General features: G+C 41.6%; 1 protein-coding gene across 15 annotated transcripts in view; it reads left to right on the top strand.

Annotated features, from left to right (window-relative positions):
* The window catches only part of DYM (dymeclin), a 358,470-nt gene that overhangs the window by 179,867 nt on the left and 156,177 nt on the right, over positions 1-22,426 (top strand). For 13 of the 15 annotated variants that reach the window (XM_065598719.1, XM_065598718.1, XM_065598720.1 and 10 more), the window contains 2 exons: positions 9,388-9,501; positions 11,874-11,968. In XM_065598719.1, coding sequence (XP_065454791.1) covers positions 9,388-9,501; positions 11,874-11,968 — 209 coding nt within the window. The remainder of the gene's footprint in view (positions 1-9,387; positions 9,502-11,873; positions 11,969-22,426) is intronic. The other 2 variants (XM_065598722.1, XM_065598721.1) reach the window with 1 other exon arrangement.

Below are 22,426 nucleotides of genomic sequence, written 5' to 3'. Positions count from 1 at the left end.
TTCTACTCAATCTTTCTGAACCGCGTTAATACATATTTTGACTCACATTTTCCTACTTGGTGACAAATCATCCTTTCCTTTTTAGGAGATGCATTATCTTTACTTCTATTTCACAAACTACAGTCTACCCCTTTTCTTCCTCCTCACTTATCCTTGGATACCTATCTCCTCTATGTCTCTTCCATGTTCTGAACTACTATTAGTCCGATGATGACCATTTCTTGCTTAGTCTAACCATGTTGTAATTTCCTTGCTTCATTCTTTGAGCAGCTTATTCTCATTATTGATTATGCTTGCCTTGAATTTCTATCAGTGATAGAGAGCCGCGTCTTTTATGACTTACCTGTACAATAAGATTCACCATTTGTTAGCCAGATAACATTCTTTAACATTTCCATTATGACTTTTGCAACACATAGTTATTGAAAATGTGTCCCTGTTTTAATGATCAATCACTTATTTTGTCTCCATATATGAAAGGAATCTCCTGTATCCAGGGCTGCAGTTTAGGTATTAAAACACCACTATTATATTAGTAGCACTAAGTTTTCCTTCCCTGGCCAGACCTTTTCTAAACGTATCTAGTCTGTGATGGTATTTGTGGCATGGCTGTTGTTGAATTGCTCTATATGGTGGTCTACAAAGTGTAAATGTACTAAACAGACAAGAATGTTTGCCTCCTAGAGGTTAGTCTAAAAGGCATTAGATGGTACAATGCAGAATAGTACAAATGTAAAGAACAAATGTTCCATCTAAGGAAGTGCATAGTCTTTGTAGTGGGACTACATTATGAAAGAGATGGATCTTTATGAAATTTTTGAAAGAGGTCTGAAGAGAGCGAAATTAGAGTGCTATTTCAGGCGTATTGGATTGCATGAAAGAGAACATGAATTTGGGTGCAGAACAGCCTTCCATGGGGAGCCGTGGGGGCAGAAAAACTAACTGGCTTCAAGACTGAGCTTAATAAGTTTATGGAGGAGATGGTATGTTACTCTTTTTTTTTTTTTTTTTAATTAAAGAGAGAGAGAAAATTGCTTACCTTCACAGCAACAGAATTATAGCTATCTCACTCACCCCACATTTCCTAAATGTTTAAGGAGTTTGCCTTAGGAGGTCGTATGTTGACTTTTAGAGTGATTATGTCATACATCTTTAGGGATGCTGTTTTATATTTGGCTTTCATAGGGTAACTCTTACTTTCCCTTGTGGTTTGGAATTGGCAAGAATATTTTTAATGGCTTAGGCGCTGGCATTTGGTGAATATTCAAAGAGGAAGCGGGAACCATGCCTAGCTAACAGGTCTAAACCCCATTGATAAGGGATGCTGGCCTGACTTGTACTTACAGTTTGAGGCTTAAGGGTGCAAGTTCTGTGAGATGAGATTTGTTACTGTTCGGGGTAACTGCACCTGTATTCCTTCTCCAGGTTCAACAAAGCACCCAGTCTAGACTCCTGGCTCCTCAGCCGTCACCTCTCTTTGGCAGTGACTCGTGTTTCTCTCCCCCTGACTAGGGAATCTTGAGTAGGAGTAGAGAGGTTATTTTACCTCTGCATTTGGCACTGCTGTCGCTGCTGGAATACTGTGTCCAGTTTTGTATCCACAGTTCAAGAAGGATGTTGATAAATTGGAGAGGGTTCAAAGAAGAGCCATGAGAATGATTAAAAGATTAGAAAAACATGCCTCATCGTGATAGATTGAGCTCTTTTAGTCTATTTTATTTAACACAATGAAAGTTAAGGGATAACTTGATTGCACTCTGTAAGTATCTACATGGGGAACAAATATTTAATAATGGGCTCGCCAATCTAGCAGAGAAAAATATAACACAATCAGATGTTTGGAAGTTGAAGCTAGACAAAATCAGATTGGAAATAAGGCGTAAATTTTTAACAGTGACAGTAACCAGTCGTTGGAGCAACTTAACTAGGATTGTGGTGGATTCTGCCATTATTGAGGATTTTTAAATCAAGATTGAATGTTTTTTAAAAAATCTATTCTAGGAATTATTTTGGGGAAGTTCTATGAACTGAAGGTCAGACTAGATGATCGGAATGGTGCCTTCTGGCCTTGGAATCTGTAAATCTGTGATGCAGCAATATATTTATGAGCAAAATATTTTGACTACTGGGTAAATTAGTCATTTGTTTTTCGAAAAGATGTGGCTTGTTAAGTCTAGCTTTATTGGATGGAAAATATGAAGAAGGTTTTGTCTTAGGGCTTATCCTAGCTAAATCAGGACTATTGGCAACTCTGAGTTTTGGTGCTAGTGCAAGTACAAAATAAAGGGGGCGAGGTATCCAGGAGGTGCCTTGGTTTGGCATCTGGAAGAATGAGTAAAATAGTACATTAATCAAACAATTGTACTTAAAGAGTTTTGCTTAACAGGAGTGGGGGAGATAGTTGCAGAGCAACAATAATAAGAAAGACCTTGGGTGATAATCAGCAGCAAATTAAATATGAACCTCCTATGTGGTGATTTTTTTTTTTTTTTGAAAGGTGGGGAAGTTGATTCCATTTTGATCAGCCTGCAAAGACATTGTGTTATGGACCAGGAAATTTATAAGAAGTCACTGTTGAGACTGCACCTAAAATATACCATAAGTTTCTGTGCACTTTGGTACTTAAGTCTTTAAATTGGAAGTATGAAAAATTACAAGAACAAAAAATGTAAAGTGTGGCCAGGTGAAGACTAAAATAACTCGGGGAGGCGGGACGGGAGAAATATATGATTGATTTGGAGAGCATAAATGCTGAGGGAAAGGAAATATCCATGATAGTCCAGTGGAGTATAACTAATTAGAATTGGGATGAGATTGGGTAAAGAGGAAGAAGTAGGCTGAAAATTAAGAAAAATTTCCTAGCATTGAGATCTTTTAGGCTGTAGAATAATCTTCCAAGGGAATTGATGGGAAGTTTAATTGTTTTAGTCACTGAAAACTGGACTGGACAAAGCATTTGAGAATGTACTGTATGGGAATAATCCTGTATTGGCAGTAGAATGGGCAATATGTTTCTTTCCATCCCTAATACAATTCTGTGATTCATAATTTCCCTACTAAAGTTATGAAACAAACTGGATAGAAGTTGAAACACTGGCTTCCAGTGTACTACAGTAACTCCTTGCTTAACATTATAGTTATGTTCCTGAAAAATGCTACTTTAAGCGAAACAATGTTAAGCGAATCCAATTTCCCCATAAGAGGTGGTGAAGTTAGAGGGTGGGATATTTCCCAGGTAATGCCTTGCTGCTAAATGATGAATTAGCAATTGGCTGAGCCCTCAACAACCCACATGGTTGTTAATGTAGCCTCACACTCTACAAGGCAGCACAAATGGAGGGAGGAGACACAGCATGGCAGAGAGAGACAGAGACACACTGTGTGTGTGTGTGTGTGTGTGTGTGTGTGTGTGTGTGTGTGAGAGAGAGAGAGAGACGCGCATTGCCCCTTTAATTACGCTGAACCCACTCTAAGTACACTGCCTTTTTAAGTAGATCAGCAAGTTGCGACAGCAGCTGCTGCCAGCAAGCTCCCTCCATCCTGAGCCCTGTCGTGTCTCCCCCTGCTCTGTGGAGATGGGATACAGGAGCAGGGGAAGGGGAACACCCCTCTTCCCCCCCATCCCCTGCACAGCAAGCGGGAGGCTCCCAGGAGCAGCTCCGAGGCAGAGGGCAGGAGCAGCATATGGCAGTGGGGTAGGGTGACCAGTCAGCAAATGTGAAAAATTGGGAGAGAGGATGAGGGGTAATAGGAGCCTATATAAGAAAAAGACCCAAAAATTGGGACTGTCCCTGTAAAATCGGGACATCTGGTCACCCTACAGTGGGGGGAGTGGCACCTGTATGCCGCGATATAAGGGGCACCACCAGTTCCCCCACCCTCCTTCTTACCACCAATGAAGGTGCCGGAACGTCGTCTTGCTTTGGCAACCCTTCTCTTTCTCAAACCGTTGTTACGAACTTTTCTCCTGTAAATAGTTGAAAATTGTTAGTAGTTTCCCTTAGTCAGTTAGTCTGGGATGGGACTCAGCCTCGGTACTCATGGCCCGATCCCCAGGCTTCAAACCCTGTGACCGGTGTAAAAAGCTGATGTCCATCAGTGATCCTCACTGTAGCTGTGCCTGTGCGAAACCCACATCAGCGACAAGTGTCGCATCTGTAAAGGCTTCAAACCTCGGACAAAAAGGTAGAGGGGCATACGTCTCTGGGCACTCCGTAAGGAGTCTGCGCTGGCACCGGCACTGGAACCATCCAGATCAGACTTCGCTCCCAGCACCATCTTTGGACTGACACCCTCCCCAGCACTGGCAAGAAAGCAAAGAAAGACCTGGAGTGGACAATCACCTACATCCCATAAAGGGGAAGACCGGGCCAGAGGGGAGCAAAGACCCAATAGGGGCAGGTCCTCACTTCCGAGTGGGAGTCGGGCCCCAGCTCAGGTGGAGTGGGTTAGCCTACCCAGAGACATGCCTGCCACCCCAGATAGAGGCATGGGCGCTCAGCACCTGGACCTGCCGTCGAAGCCTTAGGCCCTGCAGGCTACTCAGGACATCCTAGTCCTACCGGTGCCTCCCACGCTGGCTACAGCAATGCCCCGTTCCAGTGGTAAACCTGCCATGACCACTCTCCTTCCTCCTTCCCCACTGTCAGAGTTTCCAGCAAGAAGGAACTGAGGTGGGGGGAACCAGCAGCGCCCCTTATACCACGGCATACAGGCACCATTCTAGAGGGCATGAGCAACACGTCTCAAAGAACACCAGTTACAAAAATGTAACTGTCTTTTCCATTCCATTAATGGTTGAATAGTTCAGGAGCTAGGAGTCCTGCAGGACTCCACTAGATACGTCCTCCCAGTATGACAGTGAATCATTGATAACTGCTCTTTGAATATGGTTTTTCAACCAATTGTGCACATACTTCATAGTAATTTCATCTACACCATGTTTTCCTAATTTTCTTATGAGAATGTCATGTGGGATTATCAAAATGTCAAGATAAGTCATGTTATCTGCTTATACCTATCCAGTTGGCCAGTAACTCTGTGAAAGAAAGAAATGGTGTGACTATCAGAGATGCTACCCACAGCTTCTTCCACTATCATCAGTGAGAAATATGAGTGCTACATGCATCTAAAAATTAAGCCATACATTTATTATTTAAATATCCATTGTGATAGACTGACAATATCTTGGAATTATGAATAATCTTATGGAATTAAGATAAGCTTTATTGAGTTAAATTACACCTTGCTGAGTTCGGATTAACATCTTTTGAGGTGAATTGTATTAAAAATACAGTTGTGTATGTGTTGCTGTGACATTATATGTACCTTCTCTAGTAGGGAGGGGGGATGCTAATGAACTTCCTCCATTATTAGAAGTTCCTTTGAAGTTTCCCTGGAGAGAGATGCATATACTAATTCAACCTGGATTCTCCAGAGACCAACAGACAAAGAACAGACTTTTGGGTAAAAACCTTCATTTTCAGCTGACTTGGGGCCTTCTTCCTGATCCAGCAAATGGACAGGACCCCTGATCCACAGAAGCCCCCAATCCTTAAGGGAGGATAGGAAGAACTTGGCCTACTGAGGCTTCATAAGACTGAGCTGAAGCTTTGATGAACTTGTTACCACAAGGATGCTCTTACGATGGGTTATTAAAAGACTGCAGTTGTCAGAGCCCCTGTGAGAGTTGGTATGAACTCTGATAAGTTTATTAACATATATGTAGGTTCTTCTATTGTTTTTAATATTTTTTCTGTAATGCTTTGTACCTTAAGAATAGAGTAGGCTTGCTTAGAAAGAACAGTGTGGTAAATTATATCTGTTCTCTGTCTCTGAAGAGAAAGCAAGCAGGTGGCCTAGGGAACCTGTCTGTGCTGGGAATTATACAGCAGAGGCAAGGGAATAGGGCAGTCTGGGAGTAGCTGGTCAGAAGGAGGAGAGAGGTGCATCTCCACTCAAGAGAGGCAACAGCTGGGGAGCTGAAAGCCTGAGAGTTGGGTACTCTTGCTGAACCCTTGAGTGGAAATACCAGTGCATTTGCCCCGAACTCTGACATCCACATTTAGAGAGGTACATTCTTGCAGATTAACGTATATCCCAGGATTACAATATCACCAAAGAATAATGGGCTCTATCTGTTGAGGCACGGCCAATGGATTTATTTTCAAATCCATTTGCCCTGTAATAGTGTGGAATTACAGAGCCATGATTTCTGGTATATCAAATTGCCCTTATATTATAATGTTAAGTGTAATGGTATGACACCCATAGTGTACTTTTTAGTAACGACCTCATATACTTTTTTGCTTTGGTTCCAAATGTGGCAGATTTTTTGCTGAGTTAACAATCTTAGTGCTGCATTCCTCCAGAATCCCCTGTAGACTTCAGAACACAGGCTGCACTCTTTTTCTGGTAATTGTATATGTTAGGACTTTTGGTTCACAAGACATCTTGTAACTTTTTTTAAAACATTCTGGAGTTTCACCAACTGCATTTTATTTTGTGAAGCCTGGACACTTCCTTTATAGAACATTTTAAAGCCTTTCCCATATGACTCTGTCTTTTGCTTTAGGTACCTCTTATGACTCCTGTTTGAAAGGGGGAGGAGTGTATATGCAGATCCTTGATCCACCCCATTAATCCCAGAGAGGAAGTGAGTGTAAAGATGCCAGAACCTGAAGTAGTACCAAGTGTCACCTCCTCCCTTTGTCTGTGTATGGTAGTGACCACCCCCTTCGGGTCTCTATTTCTTTTTGAGGATAGTGGCTGCCACCTCCCCATCCTTCTCTCTTCTGGAGGAAATATTTTCCTCTAAGTCTGTTACCCTAGAGGCTGTAAAAGTCAGCAGACCAGAGGACAGTTTTTCAAGCTGCTTCTTTGGAATGGGTAAAGCTGTTTGCCATCTGAAGATCCTTTACCTGGAAAAGAGAGAGTATTGGTCTTTCTTGGTGCCCTCCAAAGAAGAGATGAGAAGATGAACACAATCACCCTGGAAGACAAGTGGGAATGTTGCCTCTGCATGTTCTCCCACCTTCCCACCCTCCTATTCCTTATGCTGGGGTTGGGCTCCACCCAGTAGAGTGAAAGTAGTTATTAGGTGGGATTGGCTTTAGGGAAGTCGACCAGTAGTAGTATCCCTCACTTTGAAGTAGGGTATGGAATTTGGATACAGCCTGGGTTCCCAGAAGAATAGCTGAAGACTCAGGAGTCACTGATGTGCTGGTATGTTGGCAAAATGTTCTAGTCCTGATGTACTGGTCCGTACCAGTCCAATTTGAGCTCTTCCAAGGGCTGCTTTTAATTTGACTCTTAAGCTAGAAGTTTAATTATAGGAAGGAAGTGAATACTTGTGCATGGGGTGCGGTACAGATGCACAAAATGTTATTTTTAAAGGGGGTGTTTGAGTCTGAAAGCTTTCTATTCAACACTTGATAAAAGAGGGTCTGGTTCCAGAAATGCGGAAGGGAAACCTAGCTAACAAAATGAATCATAACAGTTTCTTTAAACTCCAACTGGAGAAGCAAAAGATAGCCATAGTCTCTGCTGTTCCTCTGGCATAGACCTCTCTATGTACTGTTATCTCCTAACTTGTAAATTGTACTCTGTCAAGATGCACAGACTGAATTCCCTTTCTGAGGAGATAAAATGATGCAAAAAACTCAGTGAATCTGAGACCGACTGACTTGAAAATATCATCTGCTATGAGGATTTACTTACTCCTGAGGGCATTCTGTGCAAAAAATTAAAAAATCTGCGCCAAAAAATTCTGTGCACAATATTTAAAAATTCTGCAAAATTCTGCAAGTTTTATTGGTCAATAAATAAATGCAGAGGCTCCAACATGGCAGTGGGGAGCACAGGCGACTGGCTGCATGAAGGTGGAAGATCACCCCACAGCCCCCCAATCCCCAAGACATGGACTCAGCGATGAGGCTGCACCCCACTCCGACACAGCACAAGGCCTAGGCCTGCCCCAGAAACACCCTGGGGCTCTGCCCAGGTATACCAGGTGTGGGGCAGATAGGCTTAACCAGGCAGGATTCAAGTGTGGAGGGGCTCAGTGAGGGGTAAATGCGTCATGAGCTTTTGAAATTCCATCCATGCTAAGCGGATGTTTGGAGTTTTGTGCTGGCTTTGTTAACAAGAGGCAGTTCCTTGCCTCATTTTATTACTAATATTGATTTAAACCTGCAACAAATGACCATTCGGAGGGCTGACAAATCTGTCCCTTAACAGGGTGGCTGTTTAATAAAAGTGGAGCAGAACAGTACAGTTTGAGGGTATTTTTGAATGGTCTCAAGACAGGAGGTTTGCTAATAAATTGTTAAACTATTGCATAAGTTTTGTTGTATATGCATTTTCATGGTATTATACTTTTTTGTAAATCTCATATATTGCATTGAAACTTAACTCATACTAATATCTTTCATTTACGTGGAGTTAAATCTCTATACGAAACCACCCTTATTAGACAGTTTCCTGTTTCACTAGTCTTCCCAGAGTATCCTCAAATGCACTGAGTACAGTTCTTCTCCACCTTTAGTGAGCTACCTCTATTATAAATTTATTTGTATTGCCCATAGAACCTAGGAGCTCTAGTCATGGTAAGCATCCGATCTTTGCTGGTCTCTTAAATAGTCTTAAATGGCCATACTGGGTCAGACCAAAGGTCCATCTAGCCCAGTCTTCCGACAGTGGCCAATGCCAGGTGCACCAGAGGGAATGAACATAACAGGTAATCATCAAGTGATCCATTCCCTGTCGCTCATTCCCAGCTTCTGGGAAACAGGCTAGGGACACCATCCTGCCCATCCTGACTAATAGCCATTGATGCACCTATCCTCCATGAACTTATCTAGTTCTTTTTTGAACCCTGTTATAGTCTTGGCATTCACAACATCCTCTGGCAAAGAGTTCCACAGGTTGACTGGATGTTGTGTGAAGAAATACTTCCTTTTATTTGTTTTAAATCTGCTGCCTATTAATTTCATTTGGTGACCCCTTGTTCTTGTGTTATGAGGAGTAAACAACACTTCCTTATTTACTTTTTCCACACATATGCGTGTGTGTGTGTGTGTGTGTGTACGTACACTCATACTGCTCAATTAAAGTTAGTTCAGCACACCAGTAATTTTTTATTCACGTATCTCATCTTCGTGCCCTCTCCACATGAGCTGCAGAACAAAGTTAATAAGATCTGCAAGTTGGATACTACTGCAGTATCCTTTGAAACTCTAGAACATGATAAATTTTAATGTATTGAACTTGGAGGGTAATTTATTTGTCTCGAGGGAAGCAAGAGCCCAGAGAACTGCATGATTTTATGTCATCTCATTCACAATTGAAATGTGGTGTTGAAAGCTATTTTTTTTCCCCTCATTGCAGATATTGAAAAATATCACTTGGTACTCAGAGCGTGTTCTAACCGAGATTTCACTGGGGAGTCTCCTGATACTGGTGGTGATAAGAACCATTCAGTACAACATGACAAGGACAAGGGTAAGGGTTATATTTAGAACTTACATATGTCGGGTATATCTGTGGTCTTCCATCAGCTGGAGTTCAGTTCCAAACAGTGGTAAAAAACAAAAGTGAACCTTTTTGCAGCAAATGAGCACCTAAACACAGTGGGGGAGGCAGAAAAAAAGTCAGCACTCAGGTACAGTATGAAGTGCTTCTGAATGTGTAAAGCAATTTCTGTGATATCATTCAGTTCAGCTGCTTTGATTACTAACACACAAAGTCCAGTCATAGTAGTAGTTGCATAGTTACTGAAAAACGTAATAGATTTCTGATCAGAGAAAAAAATACCAGCATACCATATGATTAAATTACGTGTGGGATTTTTCACCTATGTTAAATTATCCAGAAGTACGGATTTGGGTTCCTTGTTATTTGATAATATAGTTTTATAAACAGATATGGAAATTGGGGTGGAAGAAAATTACTTCTACTTTTCTTCTGAAAAGTATAATGAGTATAATTTGAGAGATCTGTGGAAAAGCATGGTTCTTTCAAATACGTTCCCCATCATGCATAATTTCACTTCTGACTTCCCTAAAATCCATTAGGTTATATTTCGTGGATCTTCGAATTAGGGGCACTTCAGCTGTATCTCTCTAATGTGTGTAGCAGACATGTAAACTACATTAAAGACTTCTGTACGTTTCTTTCATTGCTGAAAATGTTGAGAAGTTTTTGCAATAAAATTAACTAAAGCATGGTGTTATTTGTACTAGATCAAAGAATTTAAAACTAAAATCACCATATATATGGTCACACCAAACAAATAGATGAGATAATTATATGGTAATAATACTAACGCCACCTCCATTAACAACTTAAAACAGACGGTAATTGGCTGAAATTTCTATTTCATGAGATAACAGACACAATGAGATGGAAGGAAAGGAAGCTGATACTGGTTGCAGAGTTTATATTGGATTAAATGTAAGCAATACTTTGTCAAGTAAGATTTTATAAACAGGAATAAGAGTTTGCGAGCCATTTAACCAGTAAATGGTTTCTTGTAAATAGGCTGCATTTTGGTATTAAATTCCAAATATTTATCAGATTTACCTCTGGTTTAAGTTAGAGGCTTTACAGAATATTCATTTGGAACCAGAAACTCCCCCCGTTCTTTCCCCTCCTCTCCCTCCCCCCCCCTTTTTTTTTTTGAGTCATGGCTAAGTTCTAGCCAACAATGCTGAATGAATCTTCTTGGTCACAAGAAGAGCTTTATACTTAGAATTCCTGTGCTCCCATGTTCAATCTAGCCTTGTTCAAGGCAAGGCAAGTGCAGGTGACATAGGAAATGGAATTTTGACTCTATATCTGATTTCAGCCTACTGTATTGATTGCCGGGCACTGGCAGAATAAGTAGTAGAAGGAGCCAGAGGCCACTTCATGTTTACATCAGTTAGACAGGAAGATACTTGGAATTTATATGTGGCATTGGGGGTCTGTGTTACTCTTAGGGAGAATAAATGCACATTTTAGTCCTAAGTAGGGAAGTGGGACTCTTAATGAAGGAAATCATTAAACATTGCTCCATGTTGTAGAGGTGTTGGTCAAACATATGACTAAAGATAAAGCCTGGGAGTGGAGAATCTAATTTTCTGCAAAAGGTGAGGATACAATGAGCAACCCCTACCACTTTTAATATCTATTACAGTAAATTAATCCCTCCAATATGCTTCTTAAGATTTATTCTCTTCCCTTGAAGAATAGCACAATCCATGTTTACTTGCCTCTCCCCTGTGAGCAGGATCAATAAATATTGCATAAGCCATAGGATTGTGGATTCCATCGTTTTATCTGTGCTATGCAGTTCTCTGACTGAGCCAGTGTTTAAACATTTATCTGGAAAGATGGTAGTTAAAATGGGCTTCAGAAACTCCAACTATAGAGGAGCAGAACTTATGAAGTACCGTATTAGCGGTAGTTGTGGAGAAGTTGTTTTGAAATAATTAATATGGAGGTCAAAGAATATAGGGCAAAAAGGATTGGGTAAGGTTGGAGATAATTGGGGCAAAGGAAAGGAGAGAGAATTAAAAAGCAGAAGAGACTATTTTCTCTACCATTTATCAGTTATATTCATGATCCCATTGTATATCAACTTCGATTTTAAAATATATATGTACAGTGAAATCTGTACAAGAGACCACCCTTATTAGGCAAATTCATGTCTAAAGAGACCATTATTAAAGCATCTCTAAATATACAAAGTGCATTTCTGCTCCACCTTCATTAGAAGACCACCTCTGTTAAGCAACGGATGTTTGTAAGTCCTTGGAGTGGTTTCTTATGACAGGTCTCAGTGTATATGAAAAGGACAGTTTGATGTGTTTTTCCCCCCTCTTTTCCAACAGGACAAATACCTTCATACAAATTGTCTGGCAGCCTTAGCAAATATGTCAGCACAGTTCCGCTCACTTCATCAGTATGCTGCTCAGAGAATCATCAGGTAAATATAAGCCTTTTAAAAATATTTAAACTGGTCTTCCAGCTAAATTCAGAGGGAAAGGGACTTGACTTTTCTATGACTGAATAGATATAAGTGAAATTGGAATTAAATTATACCAGATAAATCTTATTTCCTTTCATGAAGTCTGAGTTACGTTTTGAGTTAGTGACAAATATTATGAATCTTTATCAAAGAAACTTTCGATATTTTTCTGTTCTCCATAGAGCAGCCATAGCAATTGCTTTTAAACTGGAATATTTTTCAGTCACTTGTTCTGTTATGACAAAAATGCAATGTGTGATAGTTCTCCAGAACATTGCTAACTGGACTTTCAACTTAGTATATTTCTGCCTTTATTTTTAATGTAGACAAAACATAGCCATTCCTTTGTGATGGGGTGTTGTGCACTTTTTGCAGTTTACTTACTTTTGTGCCTTTTTGAATGATCAAGTTCACTAGCCTGTCTTGTAACAAGTCAGTTAATGTCAGCTTGTGTTCTAATAAAAGGGACACAGCTTTCATAGAGTCTTAGATATAGAAGATGGGAAGGACCAAGTTCCACCAGTTTCAGAGGCCACCATGTAGTTGCAGGTACTGGTGTGGGATGTGCCCACTTTATTTTAGCAGCTCATCTACTCAGTGCTCCAAGGGAAACCAAAAAGGTCCACGACATTACATCCTGGGGAAAAATTTTACAATGCTTGGCAAATACAGATTTTATGCCAAAAATAAGTTCAAAATATCACACATTTCTTTGATAAGTGTGTATGTACTGTGACAGACCCAGACCAGTGGGGTACAGGAGTCTGGTAGAGGGCAAATATACTGGTCACTGGATGAGTAGTTTTCTGTTCCCTGAGTGACCAGAGCAGGGGCTGTACTAGAGTAATCAGGAACCTGCTAGAACCAGTTAAGGCAGGCAGGCTAATTAGGACACCTGGAGTCAATTAAGAAGAAGCTTCTAGAATCAATTAAGGCAGGCTAATCAGGGCACCTGGGTTTTAAAAAGGAGCTCACTTCAGTTTGTGGTGTGAGTGTGAGGAGCTGGGAGCAAGAGGTGCAAGGAGCTGAGAGTGAGAGGGTGTGCTGCTGGAGGACTGCGGAGCACAAGCGTTATCAGACACCAGGAGGAAGGTCCTGTGGTGAGAATAAGGAAGGTGTTTGTGGAGGAGGCCATGGGGAAGTAGCCCAGGGAGTTGTAGCTGTCATGCAGTTGTTACAGGAGGTACTATAGACAGCTGCAGTCCACAGGGTCTTGGGCTGGAACCTGGAGTAGAGGGCGGGCCCAGGTTCCCCCCAAACCTTCCAATTGACCTGGGCTGTGGGTTCTCCCAGAGGGGAAGGTCTCTGGGCTGTTCCCCAACCCACATGGTGAATCTTTGAGGCAAGAAAATCCACCAATAAGCCCAGGACCCACCAAGATAGAGGAGGAACTTTGTCACACTACTTAGTAAAAGTCTAGACTAACAAGAAGTACAGTATTTTTAAAAAATATTGGTTTTGTGGGAGCTATTTCTGTGATGGTCCTTCCTGCTCCTGAGGTGCTTACTTCTATGTATGCCACCATCATCTCCCTGCTTGACACAAGTCATCTATTCACACACAGTGGCTACAGCCTACAGTACATGTTCAACTTAAATCTGAGCTCTCTTCCTTGCAGTGTTTACCAAGTCTGTAACTCTAATTGTTGCCTATATTTGATACTGTCTTAAATAACTCCTGTGCTGCTATTCCTGGTCTCTACATCCAAATTCTTACATATTACCCTTTATGGTCTCTAAGTTCAACTTTCCAAGTATCAACCTGTGAAATGTGAAATAATAATGAGGCTAATGGATGCCTTTGAAAGCAAGCATATATCACCTCAATCCTTGGAAAACTTGCAGACTTTTTACTCATTTCAGAATATGATATGTACAGCCTCTTCCATATTCTGCACAGAATAGCCTTTCCTATACTCCCAGTCTCTCTCTTCATCCCTTTCCACTCTCCAATCCCTCTGCATGTCAAACATCTGTCACTGTGTCTCTACCAGTCACTCTCCCTGCACTCCACTAAAACCTTCTCTACAGTGATCAGTGGATCCTTCCTGCATGCTCTTCCCACCATCTAGGCAGCAGATTGACTCCTTGACGTTTCTCAGATCCTATCTCAAGACCCAGGCAAGGACATGAAACTCAATCAAATAATCTTAGGTGCTTCATACACAACAATTCACTATGAAGCTTGGTTTTTTTGTATCCACTGCATCCATCTTGCCTAAAGGCAGCATGTTGATAATCTTTCGGGGCAGGTGGAAAAATCAATTAATCTGAGAACTCACTGCATTTACAGAATTCTTCATTACAGATTGTACAGATTGTTCACTAAGTGAGAGGTGGTGGTTATTGCAGTGGTGCCTGTGGGGTCCTGTCAGCATGGAGGCCATGCTTTGCTGGGTTGAAACACAGACGAAAAAGTGGCTGCATTATCTAGTTTAAGACTGGACACAACAAGTGACTGTGATCAACACTAGGAGGGAAGGGGAAATGAAGACAAGGGTAACAGTAATAATGTAATGTTTTTACACAGTCTTAATTTGCTGAGACAGACAGGGCTTAATTTCTCAGAGACTATTGCCTGGAGCTCCCCATGCCCCACCCTAATTCAGGGATCTTGGTTTCAGCCATGCGGGCTGCCTCAGGGCTTCAGTGGCTCCCGCGGTTTGAAAATGTTTACTGGAGCTCCACTCTGTATGGCTCCAGCTGAATTTAAGCCCTGCTGACAGGTTTTTGTCTAAACTGTTAAAAACTTCCAGTCATGGGGATTCCAAAACCTGCCTGAGACACCTATATACTTACCTGTCTTCATAGTTTGAAAGCTTTTTCTTAATATCTAACCTAAATCTCCCTTGCTTCAGATTAAGCCAATCACTTCCTGTTCTACCTTCAGTGGACATTGAGAATAACTGATCACCATCCTCTTTATAACAACTCTTCACATATTTGAAGACTATTATTGGGTTCCCCTTTAGTCTTCTTTTCTCAAAACTAAACAAGTCCAGTTTTACTAACCTTTCCCCATAGGTCAGGTTTTCTAAAGCTTTTATCATTTTTGTTGCGCTCCTCTGGACTCTCTCCAATTTGTCCATTCCTAAAGCATGGTGCCCGGAACTGGACACAGTACTCCAGCTGAGACCTCACCAGTGCCAAATAGAGTGGGAGAATTACCTCCAACGTCCTACGTATGACACTTGTGTTAACATATCCCAGAATGGTATTACTCTTTTTTGCAACTACATCACATTGTTGGCTTATATTCAATTTGTGATCCACTATAACCCCCAAATTATTTTCAGCAGTACTACTGCCTTGCCAGTTACTCACCATTTTGAATTATGCATTTGATGTTGCCTTCCTCAGCATGTGTAGTACTTTGCACTTGTCTTTATTGAATTTCATCTGGTTGATTTCAGACAAATTCTTAAATTTGTCAAGGTGGTTCTGAATTCTGATTTTTGTCCCTCAAAGGGCTTACAACCTCTCACAGCTTAATGTCATCTGCGAATTTTATTAGCATACTCTCCACTCCGTTATCCAAGTCAAAAATGAAAATATTGAATAGTAATGGACCCAGAAGTGAGTTCTGCGGGACTCCACAAGTATACATCTTCACAGATTGACAGCAAATCATTGCTAACTATTCTTTGAGTACAGTCTTTCCACCGATGATGCACCCACCTTTGGTCTAGATGAAATACTATTATTTCCCTAGTTTGCTTATAAGATTGTCATGTGGGATTGTGTCAAAAGCCTTACTACAATCAAAATATATCATTTCTACGGCTTCTCCATATCCACTAGGTCAGTAACCCTGTAAAAGAAGGAAATTAGATTGGTTTGGCGTGATTATTAAAAATCCAGGTTGGCTATTACTTATTGCCCTATTCTCATCTAAGTGCTTACCAACTGATTAATAATTTGTTCCAGAATCTTTCCAGGTATTGAAGTTAGGCTGACTGGTCTATAATTCTCCAGGTCCTCTTTATTCTGCATTTTAAAGATAGGTACTATGTTTGCCTTTCTCCAGTCCTTTGGGACCTCACCCATCCTCCATGAGTTCTCTAAGATAGTTGCTGACTGTTCTGAGATTGCTTCAGCTAGGTCCTTAAGTATTTTAGAGTGAATTTTGTCAGGCCCTGCCGACTTGAATACATCTAAATATTTTTTTAACCTGTTCCTTCCGTATTTGGTGTGAGTTACTATTAATTGTGTTATGTATCGGGTCACAACCTTTTTAGTGAAGACTGATGCAATATAGACATAAAACACCTCAGTCGTCTTGATGTCATCCATTATTACCTCTCCTTTCCTGCTAAATAGTGGACCTACACTTTCCTTTGTCTTTCCCTTATTCCTAATGTATTTATAAAACATTTTCTTACTGCCTCTTATGGTCCTTGCTACATATAACTCACTGTGTGTCATAGCCTTTCTCCCTACATGCTTGTGCTGTTCTTTTGTACCCCTCCTTAGCCGCTTGTCCATGTTTCCACTCTTTGTAGGCTTTCTTTTTGATTTTCATTATTAAAGAGATCCTGATGGAGCTATATTGGCCTCTTACCATCTTCCTATCTTTCTTTTGCGCTGGGATAGTTTGCTGTTACACATCTATCCAGAATACGGACCCTGGACTTCAGAAAAGCAGACTTTGACTGCCCCAGGGAACTGATGGGCAGGATCCCCTGGGAGAATAACATGAGGGGGAAAGGAGTCCAGGAGAGCTGGCTGTATTTTAAAGAATCCTTATTGAGGTTGCAGGAACAAACCATTCCGATGTGTAGAAAGAATAGTAAATATGGCAGGCGACCAGCTTGGCTTAACAGTGAAATCCTTGCTGATATTAAACACAAAAAAGAAGCTTACAAGAAGTGGAAGCTTGGACAAATGACCAGGGAGGAGTATAAAAATATTGCTCAGGCATGCAGGAGTGGATTCAGGAAGGCCAAATCACAATTGGAGTTGCAGCTAGGAAGGGATGTTAAGAATAACAAGAAGGGTTTCTTCAGGTATGTTAGCAACAAGAAGGAGGTCAGGGAAAGTGTGGGCCCCTTACTGAATGGGGGAGGCAACTTAGTGACAGAGGATGTGGAAAAAGCTAATGTACTTAATGCTTGTTTGCCTCTGTCTTCACAAACAAGGTCAATTCCCAGACTACTGCACTAGGCAGCACAGTATGGGGAGGAGGTGACCAGACCTCTGTGGAGAAAGAAGTGGTTCAGGACTATTTTGAAAAGCTGGACAAGCACAAGTCCATGGGGCCGGATGCACTGCATCCGAGGGTGCTAAAGGAGTTGGCGGATGTGATTGCAGAGCCATTGGCCATTATTTTTGAAAACTCATGGCGATCGGGGGAGGTCCCAGATGACTGGAAAAAGGCTAATGTAATGCCTATCTTTAAAAAAGGGAAGGAGGAGTATCCAGGGAACTACAGGCCAGTCACCCTCACCTCAGTCCCTGGAAAAATCATGGAGCAGGTCCTCAAGGAATCAATTTTGAAGCACTTTGAAGAGTAGAAAGTGATCGGGAACAGTTAGCATGGATTCACCAAGGGCAAGTCATGCCTCACTAACCTAAGTGCCTTCTACAATGAGATAACTGGCTCTGTGGATGAGGGGAAAGCAGTCTACGTGTTATTCCTTGACTTAGGCAAAGCTTTTGATACGGTCTTCCACAGTATTCTTGCCAGCAAGTTAAAGAAGTATGGGCTGAATGAATGGACTATAAGGTGGATAGAAAGCTGACTAGATCATCGGGCAGCGATCAATGGCTCCATGTCTAGTTGGCAGCCGGTATCAAGTGGAGTGCCACAAGGGTCAGTCCTGGGGCCGGTTTTGTTCAATATCTTCATTAATGATCTGGAGGATGGCGTGGACTGCACCCTCAACAAGTTTGCAGATAGGAGGAGTGGTAGATATGCTGGAGGGTAGAGATAGGATACAGAGGGACCTAGACAAATTGGAGGATTGGGCCAAAAGAAATCTGATGAGGTTCGACAAGGACAAGTGCAGAGTCCTGCACTTAGGATGGAAGAATCCCATGCACTGCTACAGACTAGGGACCGAGCGGCTAGGCAGCAGTTCTGCAGAAAAGGACCTAGGGCATACAGTGGATGAGAAACTGGATATGAGTCAACAGTGTGCCCTTGTTGCCAAGAAGGCTAACGGCATTTTGGGCTGTATAAGTAGGAGCATTGCCAGCAGATCGAGGGACGTGATCATTCCCCTGTATTTGGCATTGTTGAGGCCTCATCTGGAGTACTGTGTCCAGTTTTGGGCCCCACACTACAAGAAGGATGTGGAAAAATTGGAAAGAGTCCAGCAGAGAACAACAAAAATGATTTGGGGCTGGAGCACATGACTTATGAGGAGAGGCTGAGGGAACTGGGGTTATTTAGTCGGCAGAAGAGAAGAATGAGGGGGGATTTGATAGCTGCTTTCAGCTACCTGAAAGGGGGTTCCAAAGAGGATGGATCTAGACTGTTCTCAGTGGTAGCAGATGACAGAACAAGGAGTAATGGTCTCAAGTTGCAGTGGGGGAGGTTTAGGTTGGATATTAGGAAAAACATTTTCACTAGGAGGGTGGTGAAGCACTGGAATGGGTTACCTAGGGAGGTGGTGGAATCTCCTTCTTTAGGAGTTTTTAAGGTCAGGCTTGAGGCTGGGATGATTTAGTTGGGGATTGGTCCTGCTTTGAGCAGGGGGTTGGACTAGATGACCTCCTGAGGTCCCTTCCAACCCTGATATTCTATGACCTCTGGACTGAAATACATCCAAGCCATGTGGCAATTGTTAGGACCATACTCCAGTCTGCAGTGACCTCCGACCCCACCGCCTAGGTTCAGGCTTATGAGTCACCTGCTTGGAATGGACATGAACAATCACTCGAAGAAGAAAAAACAGTTACTCACCTTTTTGTAACTGTTGTTCTTCGAGATGTGTTGTTCATGTCCATTCCAATTCCCACCCTCCTGCCCCTCTGTCAGAGTGTCGGCAAGAAGGAACTGAAGGCGTAGAGGGTCGGCTGGCCCCTATATACAGTGCCATGAAGGCGCCACTCTAGGGGGTGCCGAAGCCGACCCTACGGACACTGCTATAGTAAAATCTTCCGGCTGGCGTGCACGCGGCGCGCACACACCTGCTTGGAATGGACATGAACAACACATCTTGAAGAACAACAGTTACAAAAAGGTGAGTAACTGTTTTTTCTATGTCTTTGAGAAACTGCCAGCTCTCCTGAACCTCTCTTATCCTTAGATTTTTTTTTTCCCAGGGGACCTGACCTTACCAAGTCTCTGAGTTTGTTAAAGCCTCCTTGTTGATGTCCATTGTCCTTATTCTGCTGCTGTCACTCTTTCCTTTCCCTAGAATCATGAAGTGTATTATTTCATGCTCACTTTCACTCAAATTGACTTTCACCCCAGATTCGCAACCAATTCCTCCCTGTTAGTCAGAATCAAGTCTAAGACGGGTGTCCCTTGGTTACTTCCTCCACTTCTGAAACAAGAAGTTGTTCTCAGTACATTCCAAGAACCATTTTATATTTTCCCACAGTACTTTTCCACCAGATGTTTGGGTAGTTAGTCCCCCATTAATACCAGGTCTTGTGTTTTGCCTTGTCCTCCACCTCTTCCTGATTTGGTGATCTGTAGTAGACTCCTATCATGACGACATCCCTGTTTTTTTCCCCTTTTACTTTCAGCCAGACTTTCAACTAGTTTGCCTCTCATCTCCCTCTGGATCACAGAACAAGTATATATATTCTTGATGATTAATGCAACACCTCCTCCCTTTTTTCCCTGTCTGTACTTCCTGAACAAACTATCCCCCAAATACCAATAATTCCAGTCATGAGATTTATCCCACCATGTCTCAGTGATGCCAGTTAAGTCATAATTTAGCTTATGCCCTAATACTTGCATTTCTTCCTGTGTATTCCTCATGCTCCTTCCATTTTTGTATAGACATCCAAGCCATTGAACAGATTCCCCCATGTTTTCCCTTTTGCTGCTCCTGTGGCTCAATTGTAATTTTCCATTCCCACCCCCAGCATCTAGCCCTTCATTAAGGCCACCCTTTTTTGTACATATCTGTGGACTTTTGTCTCCTGGTCCCTTTGAACCTAGTTTAAAGCCTTCCTCACTAGGTTGGTGACTCAGGATACATCTACACAGCAATTAACCACCCCCGGTTGGCTAGGCTCAGCTGACTTGGGCTTCTGGGGTTTGAGCTGTGGGGCTGTACAATTACTGTGAAGACGACTGGGTTTGGGTTGGAGCCCAAGCTCTGGTACTCTGCTAGGCGTGTTTCTGCCTGGGTCCCTACCCTTAATTGTGAGGATGGCCAAGAATACAATCACCTTCACTCACAGACCCCTGTAGTCACTGCTGATATGCTCTGGGTCATAGGCAGTATCATTAGTTCCCACATGAATGAGCAGCATGGGGTAGTGGTCAGAAGGATGAACCTCGGCAACCTTTCTGTAATGTTTCGGACATGGGCTCCAGGCAGGCAGCACACCACCCAGGACATCATGTCAGGTCAGCAGATAGATGCCTCCATTCCCCTCACGGGGGAGTCCACAATCACAAACATCCTATTTCTTCTCCTCTTTGAGTGTGGAGTCAGAGTCCCCCAGCCTCATGGCAGATGGCTCCTTTTCCTCAAACTTTTGTTGCCAGTACCGTATATAGGTTCTTGACCTCAATGGATCGGGATGTTTGCCCAAGGTGACCAGCAGGTAATCTCATCGCAGAGTAGCCTGTTCTTCATCCTCTGGTCCTTCTGTACTCTGTGTGTCATGATACCGTATCACATGTATATCATAAGAGTTAAATATTTGTAGGGGTACTCTTTGTGTTCATCCCTCTTTTCATACCCCACAATCGAATAGTCACTGTGATTAAACTGTTTCAGCACCCAGTGGACCCAACTGCTCCATGTTCTGTGGTAGGAATAAAGCAGAATTATATTTATATCTAGATTCTTATTCTGAACTCAACAGAATACGAATGTCTCTCTGAAGGGAAATTAAGAAACTGTCTCATAATAAAAAGGTGCCCTGAATGAGGGCCACAGGAAAGCCCTAAAATGCAGCTAATACTTTACAACTACATATTTTTTATTTTAGGATGTACAGTTTTAAAATAAAATATCTAATAGCTTAGCCATGCAACAGAATGCAGACAGTCATAATTCAAGTCTCACCAGATGCTCTAATAATTCCTCCTTTAATGTGAGAAGTAAATTCAGTTTTCATGCAAGCTTTTTCCTAATTCTCTTCTGAGCAGAGACTGCCAATTTTTTTAAAATTTTGAAGACTATTGTCCGTTAAAGACTGAGAATATCTAATATAGTGCACATAGGATCTCAATAAAATATAACTTTATAACATCAGAAAATTTACATCACATTCCTGCAAACATCAAACTTGACAGATTTGTGTAAATATTTTCATTATGTTTAGCTGCTGGGAATGGAAATAGATATAACATTATTTATAATAAAATCCTTGACAGCACTCAATTAATATTGGATACATCCTGTATTGAAGAGTGTGGAGAGCCTTCCCATCTCTTAACTGTTAGGATACTCTTCATTGTTTACATTGCTCATTAATTACACACAATTTTTTTACAATGTGCTAAGGATATTATCTGCCACCGTCTAACTCTGACAAAGTGGGTATTCACCCACGGAAGCTTATGCTCCAATACTTCTGTTAATCTATAAGGTGCCATAGGACTCTGTCGCTTTTTACAGTTCCAGACTAACATGGCTACCCCTCTGATACTTAACTCTTTTTGTATTTGGAGAGCACTGACAAATGTAGTGTCCAGAATTATACTGGTAGATTACACTAAAACTCCCTTGCTTATATTTTCTTCTCTGTTGTCAGTTACTTCTCAAGTTAAAAACAGTGAAATTAATCAAACGTCCTATATTATGCTTGGTAGAAGTACAGAAACTCACAAATGCATGTATTATTTAGATCTGGATTCATGGGGTGCTTTTTGTTTTGTTTGTGACCTTTGCAATTTTTATAAAAACAAGAAGTTTTATTTTTAGAAGTTTATCTTGGTGAAATATTTTAAACAGCTAGAGATAAAATAACCCACAGGAACTGAAAACAGAGAGGTAGGGTGCAGATTGAGAAGTGGTGTTTAATGCCTTGGGTAACTTATATGTATAGAGTTTGAATTTTCATTTGGTTTTGTTTTATAGCAGTCTTATGAAGTTAATCAGTCTTATAAGGACCAATCCTGCAATGTGCGTGGAACTTTCAATTCCCATTTCTTTCAAGAGGAGTTGAAGAATATCTGCACTTTACAGGATCTAAAGCAGAAAGTAACTTCAAGATAGCTTAATGTCTCTCACCAGTTCCTCAGAGGTGAATTGTTGTAGTAACGTTTTTTTTGGGG

Source organism: Chrysemys picta, chromosome 6 (assembly GCF_011386835.1).
Source record: "Chrysemys picta bellii isolate R12L10 chromosome 6, ASM1138683v2, whole genome shotgun sequence".
Taxonomy (NCBI): Eukaryota; Metazoa; Chordata; order Testudines; family Emydidae; genus Chrysemys; species Chrysemys picta.
Note: the sequence above shows the minus strand (reverse complement) of the source record. Positions and strands in the feature narration are given on the sequence as shown.